This window comes from Belonocnema kinseyi, chromosome 1 (assembly GCF_010883055.1).
Source record: "Belonocnema kinseyi isolate 2016_QV_RU_SX_M_011 chromosome 1, B_treatae_v1, whole genome shotgun sequence".
In the NCBI taxonomy this organism is placed as follows: domain Eukaryota; kingdom Metazoa; phylum Arthropoda; class Insecta; order Hymenoptera; family Cynipidae; genus Belonocnema; species Belonocnema kinseyi.
The window spans coordinates 9,933,139-9,948,278 of NC_046657.1; the positions used below are offsets into that span (position 1 = coordinate 9,933,139).

A 15,140-nucleotide genomic window follows, 5' to 3' on the forward strand; every position below is an offset into this window, starting at 1 on the left:
ATATTTAATACCATACTTAATTTGAAAAAATTGAGTAAGTGTCGCCATCTAGCTTCAGTTGAAGACACTAACTGTAAGTAAAGTCGTCACGCGTCAGTTTACTAGCAGCAGCTGCTGGAAGTGGGGGTAAAGTAATCGTGGGGTATTTGACACCCAGTGTGCACTTAGTGAGTGAAAAAGTAATTTTAGCGCAAATTTGTTATTTTATTGATTTTTTTTTTACTTTTTAACGTAAGTATATCATATGAAGTGAAATAATTTTTTTTTTCAATTATTTCATACTTTTTTTCTTATTAGATGGCTTATAATTTACGGCATCGCGTCATGCGAGAGCAGACTGTGGATGTTTTGAATAAAATATATAATTGTTAAAATACAGTTATACATGTCTCTTTTTTCAATTTCTTGTATTTGTATAGTATTGCATGTCAAAGTTCCTCAATTTTTATAATAATAAATCGATATAAAATCAAAAAATCTGATTCATCATTTTATCATAAAATGTACTTTTCAACTGTGCAAATAAATATCTTTTTTAAAAGCACCCATGTTGCAATTTTTTAAAATGAAAATACACTATTTCAAAAGTATAGCCATAAATTTTCAGGTTGAAATTATTAAACTTGCGTGAGTTATGAATTTTTAAGTAGAAACCCCCATTTTTTCACTTTTTTAAAAAAATTTTCTAACAAACTTAAAATAAATAAATGGCTATAAAATAAACTCTACCTTATTAAAGATACCTTAAACTATATCGGATATTGTGACAAAATATTCAATAGGGGTTAAATAATAGCTGATTAAATATGCTGGGGTCTGACACACCCACGATGCACTTTACCGTGATTTTTACCATGTATGCACTTCGAGGGTTAAAAGAAATGAATTTGAAAACAAAAATGACCAGATCTCAACAAATAAAGATTTTTCAGTCATGAAAGAAACAAAGTTAAAATAAATTGTTAAACCTTCAAGGGAAAAGACGCATTTTTTGTACAAAAATTAAGTTTTCAACAACATAATTCAACTTTTTACCGTGACGGTAATTTTTTAAAATAAATAAGCTCAATTTTTAAGAAAATAGTTCAACTTTCAACTCAAGAGATGAATTTTTAACCGAAAATATGAATCTTTAACGAAGAAATGATTTCTTAACAAAGTGGTTTAAACAAAATTTTCAAAATGAAAAAAAAAAGTTGCATCCTCATGCAAGGAAGATAATTTTCAACCAAAGAGTTGCATTTCTATCCAAGTAAGGTGAAATTTCTACTAAAATAGATGAATTTTTAAATCAAAAAGACCAATTTTCGAGAAAAAAAATTAAAATAATTAATTAATTAAAAATAAAAAAATATTAAAAATTCGTAATTTAATTCAAAATTCATTTTTTCCTTTGGTTTAAAATTAATTTTTTAACCAAAAATTTAACTATTTAGTTAAATAAATGTTAAAAAATCAAAATTTTAGTTGAAAAATCGTTTTTTGGTTAAAAATGAATTTTCGAACTGAAAATTTAACTATTTTGTTGAAAATGCGACAGTTTTTTACAGAAATTAACAATTTGTTAGAAGATTTAACTTTTTGTTTGAAAATTTATGTATTTTCTTGAAAATTCGCCTTTTTTGGTACAAAAAATAATTTAAAAAAAAAAATAATAAAAATGCAACTGCTTGGTTGCAGATTAATCTACTCCAGTTGAGGACTTAACTCTTTTTTTATAAAAATTCGTTTTTTTTTTGTAAATTCAAATTTTTTTCATTTGTAATTTAAGTCTTTTTTACTTGAAATATAAATCACGTTTTTCGTTGAAAATTCGTAATTTTAGTAGAAAATTCACTTTTTCTTTTGGTTTAAAATTAATTTTTTTATTAAAAATTTAACTATTTTGTTAAAAAATCAAAATTATGGTAGAAAATTTAACTATTTCGTTAAAAATTTATGTATTTTGTTGAAAATTCTTGTCTTTTGTAGAAAATAAATTTCTTGGCTTAAAAATGCAACTGTTTGCTTGGAAATTAACCTATTTTGGTAGAAAGTTCAAGAATTTGTTTAAAAACTCGTTTTTGCTACTTAAATTCAACTTTTTTTGTTACAAATTCATAATTTTGGTTGAAAATTCGTATTTTTAGTTAAAAATTAATTTTTCAAACTGAAAATTTAACTATTTTGTTGAAAATTCAACAGTTTTGTAGAAAATTCGCCTTTTTTGGTAGAAAATTAATTTAGAAAAATAAAATACAAATGCAACTGCTTGGTTGCAAATTAATTTACTTCAGTTGAGGATTTAACATTTCTTTCTAAGAATTCGTTTTTTTTTGTAAATCCAAATTTTTTTTTATTTTTAATTTAAGTTTTTTTTAATTGAAATATAAATGACATTTTTCGTAGAAAATTGGTAATTTTAGTAGAACTTTCGCTTTTTCTTTTGGTTTAAAATTAATTTTTCGATTAAAAATTTAACTATTTTCTTAAAAATTCAAAAATAAGGTAGAAAATTGAACTATTTCGTTAAAAATTTATATATTTTGTTGAAAGTTCTTGTCTTTTGTAGAAAATCAATTTTTTCTTGTTAAAAATGCAACTGTTTAGTTGAAAATTAAACCGTTTTAATTGAAGATTTTAATATTTTGTAGAAAATTATGACATTTTTCGTTGAAAACTCATATTCTTATTCGAAAAATCCTTTGTTCTTTTTGTTAAAAATTAATTTTTTTAACTTAAAATTCAACGTCTTTTTGGTTAAAAATTCGACTATTTGGTTAAAAATTGAAATATTTTGTAGAATCCCTATCCTTTTTTTAAAAATGCAACACTTTGCTTTTAAAAACTATTCTCTATTAGTAGAAGATTCAACCTTTTTTTTTTAAATCATCCTTTTTGTTTCTATCCAACTGGTTTTGATTTACAATTAAAATATTTCCTTCGTTAGAATATCAACTATTGCATTATTTTACCCAATTAGCGTAGAAGTTGAAGAATATTTTTAAAGAAAAGAATAAAGTAATAGTGGCATTAGCCGAAAATTGTGAAAAAATAGTGTAATTTTTTTTTTTAATAATAGAAAGCAAAATAGTGCCATATTTAGAAAAATAAAAAGAGAACAAAATAAAATTTAAAGAAATAAAATAGAAACCTTTGGTCCATGAGATGCAGCAGCTTCTGGACTCCAGTCACTTGCAGAACTCACAGAACTGAAACTATGACTTAAAGTTTGCGACTGACTCGCGCTACTCGAACTCAGAGATTGGCTGATTCCACTATCTCCGGGACTTTGGCTTCCAGATCTCTTCATTTTAGGCTGGGTGGCGGCTTTATCTCTGAAGAGTGCTCGGTGAAGTCTTGGCGAACCTGGTCAAAAAGTATGCCAAAATTCAGAATTCACATTATTCCAAAAATATTGCATAATTTTTATTTTTAATTTATACCCTGCTGGAAAATTATTCACAGGTACAACATTTCTATACCTGTAATTAGTTGTTAAAACTACATGTTTGTGAAAAAATGTACAAAATTTTTTTTTTTTTAAATAATCAAATAAAAACTTATCACGAAAAACTACATAATTGTACTTTTTTTAAATTTGGGTTCTTGATGTTTTAAAAACAATTTTGATTTTACGTAAATTATTGTAGGAAACTACAAATCTTTAGAAAAAATACAAGATTTCAGAAGAGTTGAAATATTGGAAAAATTTATTTAAAATTACGTTGTGAATACTGCTGGTATTCAAAGATTGTTTTAATCTAAAATATTCAATTTTTATAACATTCAATTTTGATACTTTTAAATAAGGAAATGACACTCTCTTGATTAATTAGCAATACTTAACTTTTCCTTCAAAATGAGGAATTATAAATTAAATAGTAACGTTATAAATTGAATTTTTTCTATTTTATAAGCCTCAGAAGTTAGTTAAAAAATAAAAAGTCCGATGAAAACTTTATAAACTATATTCTCAATTTTTAAATAATTCCAAATTAATATGTTCATAATTAAACTCTCTTATTCAATTTTAAACCCTATTCAAAGCTTATTTGTATCTAAAATATTATATTTTTATCCCATTCAATTTGAAAAATTTTCAATAAGGAAGACACTTTTTTGATTATTTAACTTTTCCTTCAAAATGAGCAATTATAAATTAAATATTAAAAACTAGGCAGTTTTAAACGATTTTTTTTTAAAAGAAAGCCTTAAATAGTTAATATTTTAGTGTTAAATTTAAACTTTAAACGTTACCAATTTTTTTTATTAATTCTTAAATTTATATCATTGAAAGCGTGAGCGTGAATTTTCAGTTTTTTTAAACCTTTAAGCTGCACAATGCTAAAAAGTTGAAAAATAAAAATTTCCAGTTTGATGACTTTTAATTTTGAAATTTTCAATTTAAAAGTATTGAAAGCCTCAATTTTATACGCATTTTGACGTTAAAAATAAAATTTTTCCCATTTTATAAGCCTTGGTAGTTAAAAAAAAACAAAAGTCAGATGAAAACTTTATAAATTATATTCTCAATTTCAAAATAATTTTAAACAAATGAAAGACACTTTTTTGATTATTTAGCAATACTTAACTTTTCCTTAAAAATGAGCAATTATAAATTAAATGAAGACTTTTAATTTAAAATTTTCAATTTAAAAGTGTTTTAAGTCTTAATTTTATACACATAAATTATTCCGCTTTTAAATTAACATTTTTTAATCGTCAATTTTAAAAGTATAAAATTCTAAAGTTTTCCACTTTAAGTAAATTAAAATTGCAACAAAATACAGCAATGTTCACACACAAAAAATATTTTAAAAAGTACCAAATTCGTTCGAATAATAGAATAAGGTTTGACTTCTCTGTAGTCTTAATTGTAATTTCTTGTATTTATTTGTAGATTCCTATAAAAAGGGTTTTAGTTTTTGGTACTTTTTTGTAAAAAAAAAAATAAAATAATTTTTCCAAATACCTTTTCTTTGCAAAAAAAGTTTTTACGAAACATATTAGAAATTGTAGATCTAGTAAAAATAAAAAAAGTGTCATATGCGCATTTTCTAATATACCCCCAAAATCTAATTTTATGGTCCAAAAAACATTTTTTGGTCATTGTTCATTTTATCACGGTGAAAAATCACGATGCTAAAATCGAAAATATTTACAAGGTTCTCATTTATTCCCGACTTTTTTCAACTTTAGCAAAAATTTATTAACTTCATGCTAAATCAGCAGCTGAAGCCGTACTCAGTTCTGACGGTGAAAAATATGAAATCGTACAACAAATGCTTCAAACCAAAAGAAAAATATTCATTTAAAAATAGAATTATATATTCTAATAAAAAAGGAATTTTTTGCAATAAAATATAAACTTTCAATTCAAAAGGACGAATTTTTAACAAAAAAATTCAATTTTCGATTGAAAAATACAACTTTCTAACGAAATAGTTTAATTTTCAATGAATTTTCAACGAAAATATGAATTCTTAACAATAAATATTTGATATTTCATACAAAATAAAAGAAATCTAAACAAAATAATTCAATTTTCAAGCAAAGAGGGTGAATTTTCAACAACATAATTCAATTTTCAACAAAATAATTAATTTTTTAACTAAGTAATTGAATTTTAAAGATACGAAAATGAATTCTCGCACAAAACGAGGAATTTTTCCCTAACAAGTTTAATTTTCTACAAGGAAATATCCTTTTTTTAAACAAAATATATGAATTTTTCAAATGAATAGTTAAATGTTTATATAAAAAGGTACATTTTTAACAAAGTAGTTAAATTTTCAACCAAATATGAATTTTTAACCAAAAAGATCAATTTTCAAGAAACAAGATTAATTTTCAAACAAAAAATTTAATTCTCTAAAAAAACAACAATTTTTCCACAAAATACGTGGAGTTTCAATTGAAAAAAAAAAAACAAATTTCAACCAAATAATTGAATTTCGAACTAAAAAAAGATCAATTTTCCACCAAAAATGGAACTTAGATTTTCAGTCAAAATAATTTATTTTCAACTAAACTGATGAATCTTTAATTAGAATAATTAAACTTTTTACCAAAAAGATTATTATTCAACTAAAGAGATGAATGTTTAATTTGAATAATGGAAATATTCAACTAGAATAGGTACATTTTCAGTTAAAACAAAATAATTTTCAACCAAAAAAAAACTAATTTTTCCAAAAATTAATTACATTTTCAAACCAAGTTATGAATTTTAAAACTAAACCGATGAATCGTCAACCAAAAAAATTAATTATTTACAAAAGAGTGTAACTTTAAACCAGGTAATTAAATTTTCATTCCAAAACAGACGAATTTTGAACGAAAAATGTAGTTGTTGATATTTCAACCAAAAAGTATTTTAATTTTTAATCAAAAACAGTTTGATTCATCCAAAAACAAGGTTTTTTAAACATGAGTTAAATTTTCAAATAAGATTTTTCAATTGAGAGCGAAAAATTGTAAACTGTAGAATTTCCAACCATAAAAAGAATTTTTAACTCAAATTTTTCTACTAAAAAGAAAAAATTACCAACAAAATACATGAAGTTTTAACTAGATACTAAAATTTTTAAATAAAAAAGATTCCACAAAAAAATTAGTTTTTAACAAAATAGTTGAATACAATAATATAAAGCTAATTTTACGAATAAAGAATTATTGTTATTTTATTTTGCAGTTAAAAAAAATTAAGCACGCTTCCGAAAAAATGTTATGACTATAAAAAAAAATTCCCTGACAGAACAGAAAAGTTTTTCACTTTTTACGTTACCCTTTTTTCAAATAAAAAAATTTTTACCTAAAAAATGTTTCCTCTTTTATTAAAATTTCTACCTTTTAAACAAAACAAAATAATTACATTTTAAATCGGAAAATTGTCTACTTGTTAAAATGTCTCCTTGTTTCATAAAAAAAAAATATTATTGCCACTTTTTATCTTGAAAATTTTGTACCCCCTTTGAAGCTGAAAAATTATTTGTATTTTTTTTTTAATTTTCCCATTTTAAATTAAAGAATTTCTTACTTTTTAAGCTTCTTCCCTTTCAAGCCGAAAAATGATTTACTTTTTCAAATTTCCCTCCAGAATAGAAATGGTTTATTTTAAAAATTTGCCTCGTTTTTAAGTAAAACTTGGCTTACTTTTTTATTTCCATTTCAATAAAACAGATGGATTATTTTTTTAACTGCCCTTGCTTTAAATCAAAAAATGGTCAGTCATTTAAATTTCCCCCTTTCAAGGTGTAAAATTGTTTACTTTATAAATTGCCTCCTTTTAATTAAAAAAATTGTTTTTTTTTTTTATTTTCCCCTTTTCAAGCTGAAAAAATATTTACTTTCTAAACTTCCTTTGTATAAATTAAAGAATTCTTTACTTTTTTAAGTTCCTTCCCTTTCAAGCCGAAAAATGGTTTACTTTTGAATTTTTAAATTTAGCTATTTGTTTGAAACGGTACGTATTTTCCTGAAAATGACTCTTTCTTGGTAGAAAATATATTTCTTGTGTTAAAAATGTAATTTTTTGGTAGAAAATTAACTTTTTTGTTGAAAATTATACGTTTTTGTAAAGAACTTCTATTTTTGTCTGGCAAATTTAACAATTTGGTAGGACTTAAACTATTTCGTTGAAAATTTTTATTTTTTGGTATAAAAACAATTTCTATGGTTAAAAATGCAATGATTTAGTTGAAAATTAATCTTTTTTGGATAAAGATTCAAGTATTTTAATAAAAATTTTATTGGTTAAATCCAACTTTTCTTGTAATTAAAATCTTTTTTGTTAATAATTCATAACTTTAGTTGAAAATTAGTTTTTATTTTTGGTTAAAAATTGATTTTTTGGTAAAGTTGAACTATTTTATTAAAAATTCGATTGGTTGAAAGTTAACTGTTTTGTAGAAAATTCGTATTTTCGGTTATAAAAATCAAAAATTTTGTAGAAAATTCAACTATTCGGTTGAAACTTTATGAATTTTATTAAAAATTATACATTTTTGTAGAGAATTTGTATTTTAGTCTGGAAAATTCAACAAATTGGAAGAACTTAAGCTATCTTGTTAAAAATTCTAACTTTTTGTTACAGAAACAATTTCTTCGGTTAAAAATGCAATTGTTTAGTTGAAATTAATCTTTTTTATTTAAGGATTCAAGTATTTTAATGAAAATTTGATTTTATTGGTTAAATCCAACTTTTTTTTGTAATTAAAATCTTTTTTGCTAAAACATCAACTATTACATTTTTTTGAAGATTCTTAACTTTAGTTGAATATTATTTTTTATTGTTGGTTAAAAATTAATTTTCTACTAAAGTTTAACTACTTTGTTGAAAATTTGATTGATTTAAAGTTAACTTTTTTGTTTAAAATTCAACAATTTGGTAGAAAATTGTACTATTTGGTGGAATCTTTATGCATTTTGTTGAACAATATAATTGTTTGTAGAAAAACATTTTTTTCGGTTAAAAATGCAATTGTTTAGTTGAAAATTAATCTGTTATAGTTTAGGATTCACGTAGTTTGCTGAAAATTCGGTTTGGCTGGTTAAATACCACTGTTATTTTTATATTTGAATCTTTTTTTATTCAAATCAAAACTATTACATTTTTCGCTGAAGATTCATTATTTTAGGTAAACATTTTTTTCAAAGAAGTAATTTTTGAACTGAAAGTTGAACTATTTGGTAAAAAATTATACGTTTTTGTTGTAAATTCTAATTTTTTGGTATAAAAACAATTTCTTCGTTTACAAATGCAATGATTCAGTCGAAAATTAATCCTTTTTTTAAGTTACTTGACTTTTAATTTAAACCTTTTTTTTGTTGTTGGAATATCGACTATAATATTTTCTGTTGAAGATTCATAATTTTAGTTGAAAACTTCTTTTTCCTTTAGGTTAAAAATAATTTTTTAAATGAAAATTTACCGTCTTTTTTAGTAGAAAATTAATACTATTTCATGATAATTCAACTATTTGATTTTAAACAATGATTTTTTTTTAGAATTTACCTTTTTTGGTAGATAATTATTCCTTTGAAAAAATTTAAATTTCTCTTATTGTAGAAAATTTTAATTTAATATTATCATATTTAAAGTTGTAACTGTTTGGTTGTAAATTATTCTCTTCCATTGTTGAATGCTCCCCTTTAAATTAAATTTTGTTGAAGATTCAAGTGATTGGCTGAAAATTTTCGTTTTTGTAGATAAATTTTATTTTTGGCTAGGAAATTAAACAATTTTGAGGAAAATTCTAATTTTTTAGTATAAAAACAATTTCTTCGGTTAAAATTGCAATTTTTTAGTTGAAAATTAATCTTTTTTAGTCAAAGATTCAAATATTTTCATGAAAATTCGATTTTCTTGGTTAAAACCAACTTTTTTTGTTTATTTTCAATTTAAGCCTTTTTTTGTTGGAATATCAACTATTTCATTTCCTGTTAAAGATTCACAATTTTAGTTGAAAACTCCTTTTCTCTTTTGGTTAAAAATAATTTTTTTTAGTGAAAATTTAACGTCTTTTTGGTAAAAAGCTCATCTTCAGGGTTGCAAATTTTATACTTCTCTGGCAAAAAAAAATACTATTCCTTGGTAATTCAACTATTTAGTTAAATAAAAAATTTGTTTTGTCGAGAATTTATATTTTTTTTGCAGAACATTAATTTTCTCTGTTAAAAATTCCTCTTTTTACTGGAAATTTTAATTATTTGGTTGAAATTTTAACGTTTTTGTAGAAATCTTAGCTTTTTTCGATAAAAATGTAACTGGTAGGAAATTATTTTCTTCCATTGTTGAATTCCCCCCTTTAAATTAAATTTTGTTGAAAATTCAAGCGATTGGCTGAAAATGAACTTTTTTGTTGAAAATTATACGTTTTTGTAGAAAATGTCTATTTTTGGCTACAAAATTCAACAGTTTTGCAGAACATTAAACTATTTGGTTGAAAATTATACATTTTTGTTGGAAATTCTGATTTTTTTGGTATAAAAACAATTTTTTCGGCTAAAAATTCAACTGTTTAGTTTAAAATTAATCTTTTTTCGTTAAAGACTCAAGTATTTTAATGAAAATTCGATTTTCTTGATTAAAAACAACTGTTTTTGTTTTCTTTTTACTTTAACCTTTTTTTGTTGGAATATCAACTATTACATTTCCTGTTGAAGATTCAAAATTTTAGTTGAAAATTCCTTTTCTCTTTTGGTTAAAAATAATTTTTTTTACTGAAAATTTAACATCTTTTTGGTAAAAAGCTCATCTTCAGGGTTGCAAATTTTATACTTCTCTGGCAAAAAAAAATACTATTCCTTGGTAATTCAACTATTTAGTTAAATAAAAAATTTGTTTTGTCGAGAATTTATATTTTTTTTGCAGAATATTAATTTTCTCTGTTAAAAATTCCTCTTTTTACTGGAAATTTTAATTATTTGGTTGAAATTTTAACGTTTTTGTAGAAATCTTAGCTTTTTTTCGATAAAAATGTAACTGGTAGGAAATTATTCTCTTCCAATGTTGAATTCCCCCCTTTAAATTAAATTTTGTTGAAAATTCAAGCGATTGGCTGAAAAATAACTTCTTTTGTTGAAAATTATACGTTTTTGTAGAAAATGTCTATTTTTGGCTACAAAATTCAACAGTTTTGCAGAACATGAAACTATTTGGTTGAAAATTATACATTTTTGTTGAAAATTCTGATTTTTTTGATTAAAATAACTGTTTTTGTTTTCTTTTTACTTTAACTTTTTTTTGTTGGAATATCAATTATTACATTTCCTGTTGAAGAATCACAATTTTAGTTGAAAACTCCTGTTCTCTTTTGGTTAAAATTTTTTTTTACTGAAAATTTAACGTCTTTTTGGTAAAAAGCTCATCTTCAGGGTTGTAAATTTTATACTTCTCTGGAAACAAATGAATACTATTTAAATTAAAAAATGCTATTGGGAATGGCTAAACTGCGATACGCCTCCTAGTGACATAAATTCGAACTAGAAAGAATAGGCAAGATTTTAAAGACGCATTTTAAATTGTGCATAAAAGTGTTTCAACCATTTTTGATGTGGAGTTTAAAGTATTTATTAGATAATAAAAATAAGTCTTTATCGGAAACAAATTGTTTTAGATGGAATTTACATATTATACAGTAAAAAAAAACATACTTTTTGACAGAAATATTTATCTAAAAAAAACAATGATTGTTCTCTTTATTGTGATTTTCAAAAGATTATAATCTTGAATGAACTTATTTTGAAGCAAAAATGAACTCAATGTAAATTTTTTATTAATTTATACATAAATTATTTACTATTTAAAAATCTGATCTAAAAGTTAGGTTAGAATTCGTATTTAAATTCCAGTCGTCTATTATTCGTATTCTTGAGATAATATGGATAAAATTTGTTGCTACAGGCATTAGTATCAAGTTTTTTTAAAGCTTAAAATGCATTGAAACTCACATGAAATAATGATACTTAATTGTATTTCTTTAAAAACCTATTTCACAAAAATGTGTTTTTTCACTCTATAAGATGGAAATTCTATCTAAAACTATTTGTGTTTGATGAATATTTGTTTTTAGTATTCAATCATTGTTTTATACTTTACAAAACAATCATAAAAAAAACTATTATGCAAAAATTAAAATACATGTCTCAAATTGTACCTACTTTTTCTAGTTCCATTTTTCGGCACCATGTGGCGAAATGGTAGACCACCATTCCCAATATTCAAAAAACTATTCCACTTTAAAATTAAAATAAATGTTGATCGATAAAAAAAAAATAAAGTCTAAATACGAAAATGAAATTTTCTAGCCTAAATATAATAACTAGACTCACCGAGCAACGTTTTTTGAGGTTCCTTCGGAATTTCCAGTGCGCTCGGCTTCTGCGGACTCCTGTTGCTGAAGAAATTCTTCAACTTGTTCCTCTTTTGCACGTCTTCTCCCTTATCAAGATGCATCTCGAAAGCCGCTTTCATCCCCTCTTGTTCGAAGGGCGAATTTGGAATTGGCGGAGGTTGATACTGCGCCACATGCTTTAATCTGTTCCTGTCGAATCTGCTCAATTTCTTATCTTGATTTCTGTCCCGGCGACAATCCGCCAAATTGAAACTTCCATTTCGACTCACTGAAGCTTTTGGAACTTGTAGGGTATCCGACGAAGCATGACATGCCAAATCTCCGCTCGATCCAGAGTAAACTGGCAAGAAACAATATAGAAAATTCGGTTAATCAGGTAAACCGAACACTACTGGGACAACGTAAAAATTATGTCCAATATTGGGACATTAATAAATATCGCTGAGTATCTTTTATATTCCAACATAAATTATAAAAGTAAAAATGTTAAGGGTAAATGGTAATCTGTGACGTAATCAAAATTTGACCTTGTAATGTTAATTTTGTCCGCCTTTTTTTTATTGAATTAAATAAGTTTATCGAATTTTTGGGATAAGGAAGAAAATATATGAGCCGACATCAGTTGGGTCCCTTAGAGTAATTATTTTTAAAGAAAAGCGATACTTGTAAGTTTTCCGTGACTGCCTTGTAGCAGACGAAGCGACGGAAAAGTTTGAAGTTGGAAAAAGCCCCTAGCGCCGCCACCTTCATTTTGTGAAAAAGTCGCAACTTGTTAGATAGATCAATTCAGATCGACAGCTGTGAATACTCAGTCGGTAACACGGCTTCATTGAAAAATTATTCACTTAAAGAATTAATTATTAAAAAAAAATTTAACCGGAATACTTGAAATTTTTAATCAAGAAGAAAAATTTTTAAACAAGGAGATTAACTTACAAAGAAAAACATCATCTTCTACAAAAGATAGATTTTTTTTAAATACGTGAATATTAAACGAAACAGTTGAATTTTCAATTAGAAGATTTTGAACTAAAAAATATCATTTTTCAACAACAAAAGAAATAGTTAAATTTTCAGTTAGAAAAATTAATTTGTACCAAACTGATGAATTTTCAACTAAAATGATAAATCCTCAACTGGAATCATTAAATTTGAAATAAAAAAAAAATAGTTTTAAACTAAAACAATAAATCTTCAAATGAAATAGTTAAACTTTCAAAGAATTCGACGAATTTTGAAATAAAAAAAGCTATTTTTAAACCAAAAATTGAATTATTACCATTTCAGCCAAAAAAAAACAAGAATGTTTAACCGAAAAATTGAATTTTTTACTAAAATTACTGAATATTCAGCTGGAATAATATTTCCATTTTAAGTTGAAAAAATTATTTTCTACAAAAAAAAGAAACAAATTTTCAATAAAATAGCTCATTTTTAAGCAAAAAAATTTACATTTCTATTTTAAAATTTAATAAGTTGGATGTATATTTGTCTTTTTTAATCGAAAACTAATTTATTTAGTCCAAAATTCACGTATTTTGATTTAAAAAAACCGACTTTTTTGTTAGAAAATCGACTTTTTTAAATCTAAAACCAACTTGTTTTGGTAGAAAATGATTTTTTTCTTTGAAAGTTAATCTCATTGTTTAAACATTCTTCTTTCCGGTTGGCAATAGAAGTATCCCAGTTAAATATTCATCATTTTAAATGAAAATTCATCTTTTATGCTATAAATAAATTTGCTTGGTTGAAAAATAAACTCTTTTATTCAAAATTAATTTTTTTATTGAAGATTCATCATTTATATTAGAAATTCATTTCTTTGCTTAAAAAATGAGCTATTTTATTGAAAATTTGTTTCTTTTTTTTGTAGAAAATAAAATTTTTTATTATTAAAAATGAAAATACTATTTCAGTTGAATATTCTATAATTTTAGTAAAAAATTCAATTGTTTGGTTAAAAATTCTTTTTTTTTCTTTTTTTTTTTTTTTTGACTGAAAATGTAATTATTGAATTTTTGGTTGAAAAATTATCTTTTTTATTTCAAAATTCGTCGAATTCGTTGAAGGTTTAAATATATAATTTGAAGATTCATTGTTTTAGTTTCAAAATAATTTTTTTATTTAAAATTTAATTATTCTAGTTTAAGATTCATCATTTTAGTTGAAAATTCATCAGTTTGGTTGCCAATTAATTTCTCCAACTGAAAATTAACTATTCCTTTTGTTGTTAAAAGATGATATTTTTAGTTCAAAATTGAAGTGTTTGGTTGAAAAATTAATGTATTTATTGAAAAATCTTTTTTGTAGAATAGTAATACTTGGTTTCAATTTTCGACAATTTGGCTGAAAAATTGCCTCTTTTAATTGAAAATTCAACTCCTTCGTTTAAAATTCAAGTATTTAAAAAAAATATATTTTTTTGTAAAACATGAGGTTTTTTTTGAAAGTTAATCACCTTGTTTAAAAAATTGTCTTCTTGGGTAAAATTTCCCACTGTACCAGTTAAATATATTTTAATAATTAATTCTTTGTGTGAATAATTTTTCAATGAAGCCGTGTTACCGACTGAGTATTCACAGGGGTCGATCTGAATTGATCTATCTATCAAGTTGCGACTTTTTCACAAAAGGAAGATGGCAGCGCTAGGGGCTTTTTCCAACTTCAAACTTTTCCGTTGCTTCGTCTGCTACAAGGTAGTCACGGAAAACTTAAAAGTACTGTTTTTCTTTAAAAAAATAATGAATCCAAGGGACCCAACCGATGTCGGCTCATATATTTTCTTCCTTCTCCCAAAATTTCGATATACAAACTTATTTATTTTAAGAAAAAAAAAAGGCGGACAAAATTAGCATTACAAGGTCAAATTTTGATTGCGTCACAGATTACAATTATTACATTTAGTAAAAAATAATCAAATATATCCCTCAAAATGTGTGAACGAACTGCTAAAAAATTTGCCATTTTTTTTCTTTTTAAAACTTTTCGCATAACTTTTACAGCATTTTAATATTAAAATTTTCTACACTAAATGAAAAAGTAATGTTTTTGCACATTTTCAATACGTTTCGAAATGTTCTTAATTAAATGTCGCAGTATTATTTGAATGATATATTGAAAATATTGTTTATAAGGCACAACCTTGCCGTTTAATTGATTATTTATTCTAAAAAAGTTGTCTAAAGTAGTTTCTTGAAACCTCCAAATCTAACCTCAAAGTTTTCCAACTGTTTAGGTAAGTAATGTAATATAGTGTCTTATAAATTTAATTTTTCAATAAAAATTAGTAAGTATATATTA

At 24.0% G+C, this 15,140-nt stretch overlaps 1 protein-coding gene across 1 annotated transcript in view; it reads right to left on the reverse strand.

Moving 5' to 3' along the window:
* The window catches only part of LOC117179947, a 54,944-nt gene that overhangs the window by 1,781 nt on the left and 38,023 nt on the right, over positions 1 to 15,140 (reverse strand). Inside the window, exons 7-8 of the mRNA XM_033372223.1 lie at positions 11,818 to 12,180; positions 3,134 to 3,348 (exon numbers count right to left, since the gene is read on the reverse strand). Of these exons, the coding sequence (XP_033228114.1) occupies positions 3,134 to 3,348; positions 11,818 to 12,180 (578 nt within the window). The remainder of the gene's footprint in view (positions 1 to 3,133; positions 3,349 to 11,817; positions 12,181 to 15,140) is intronic.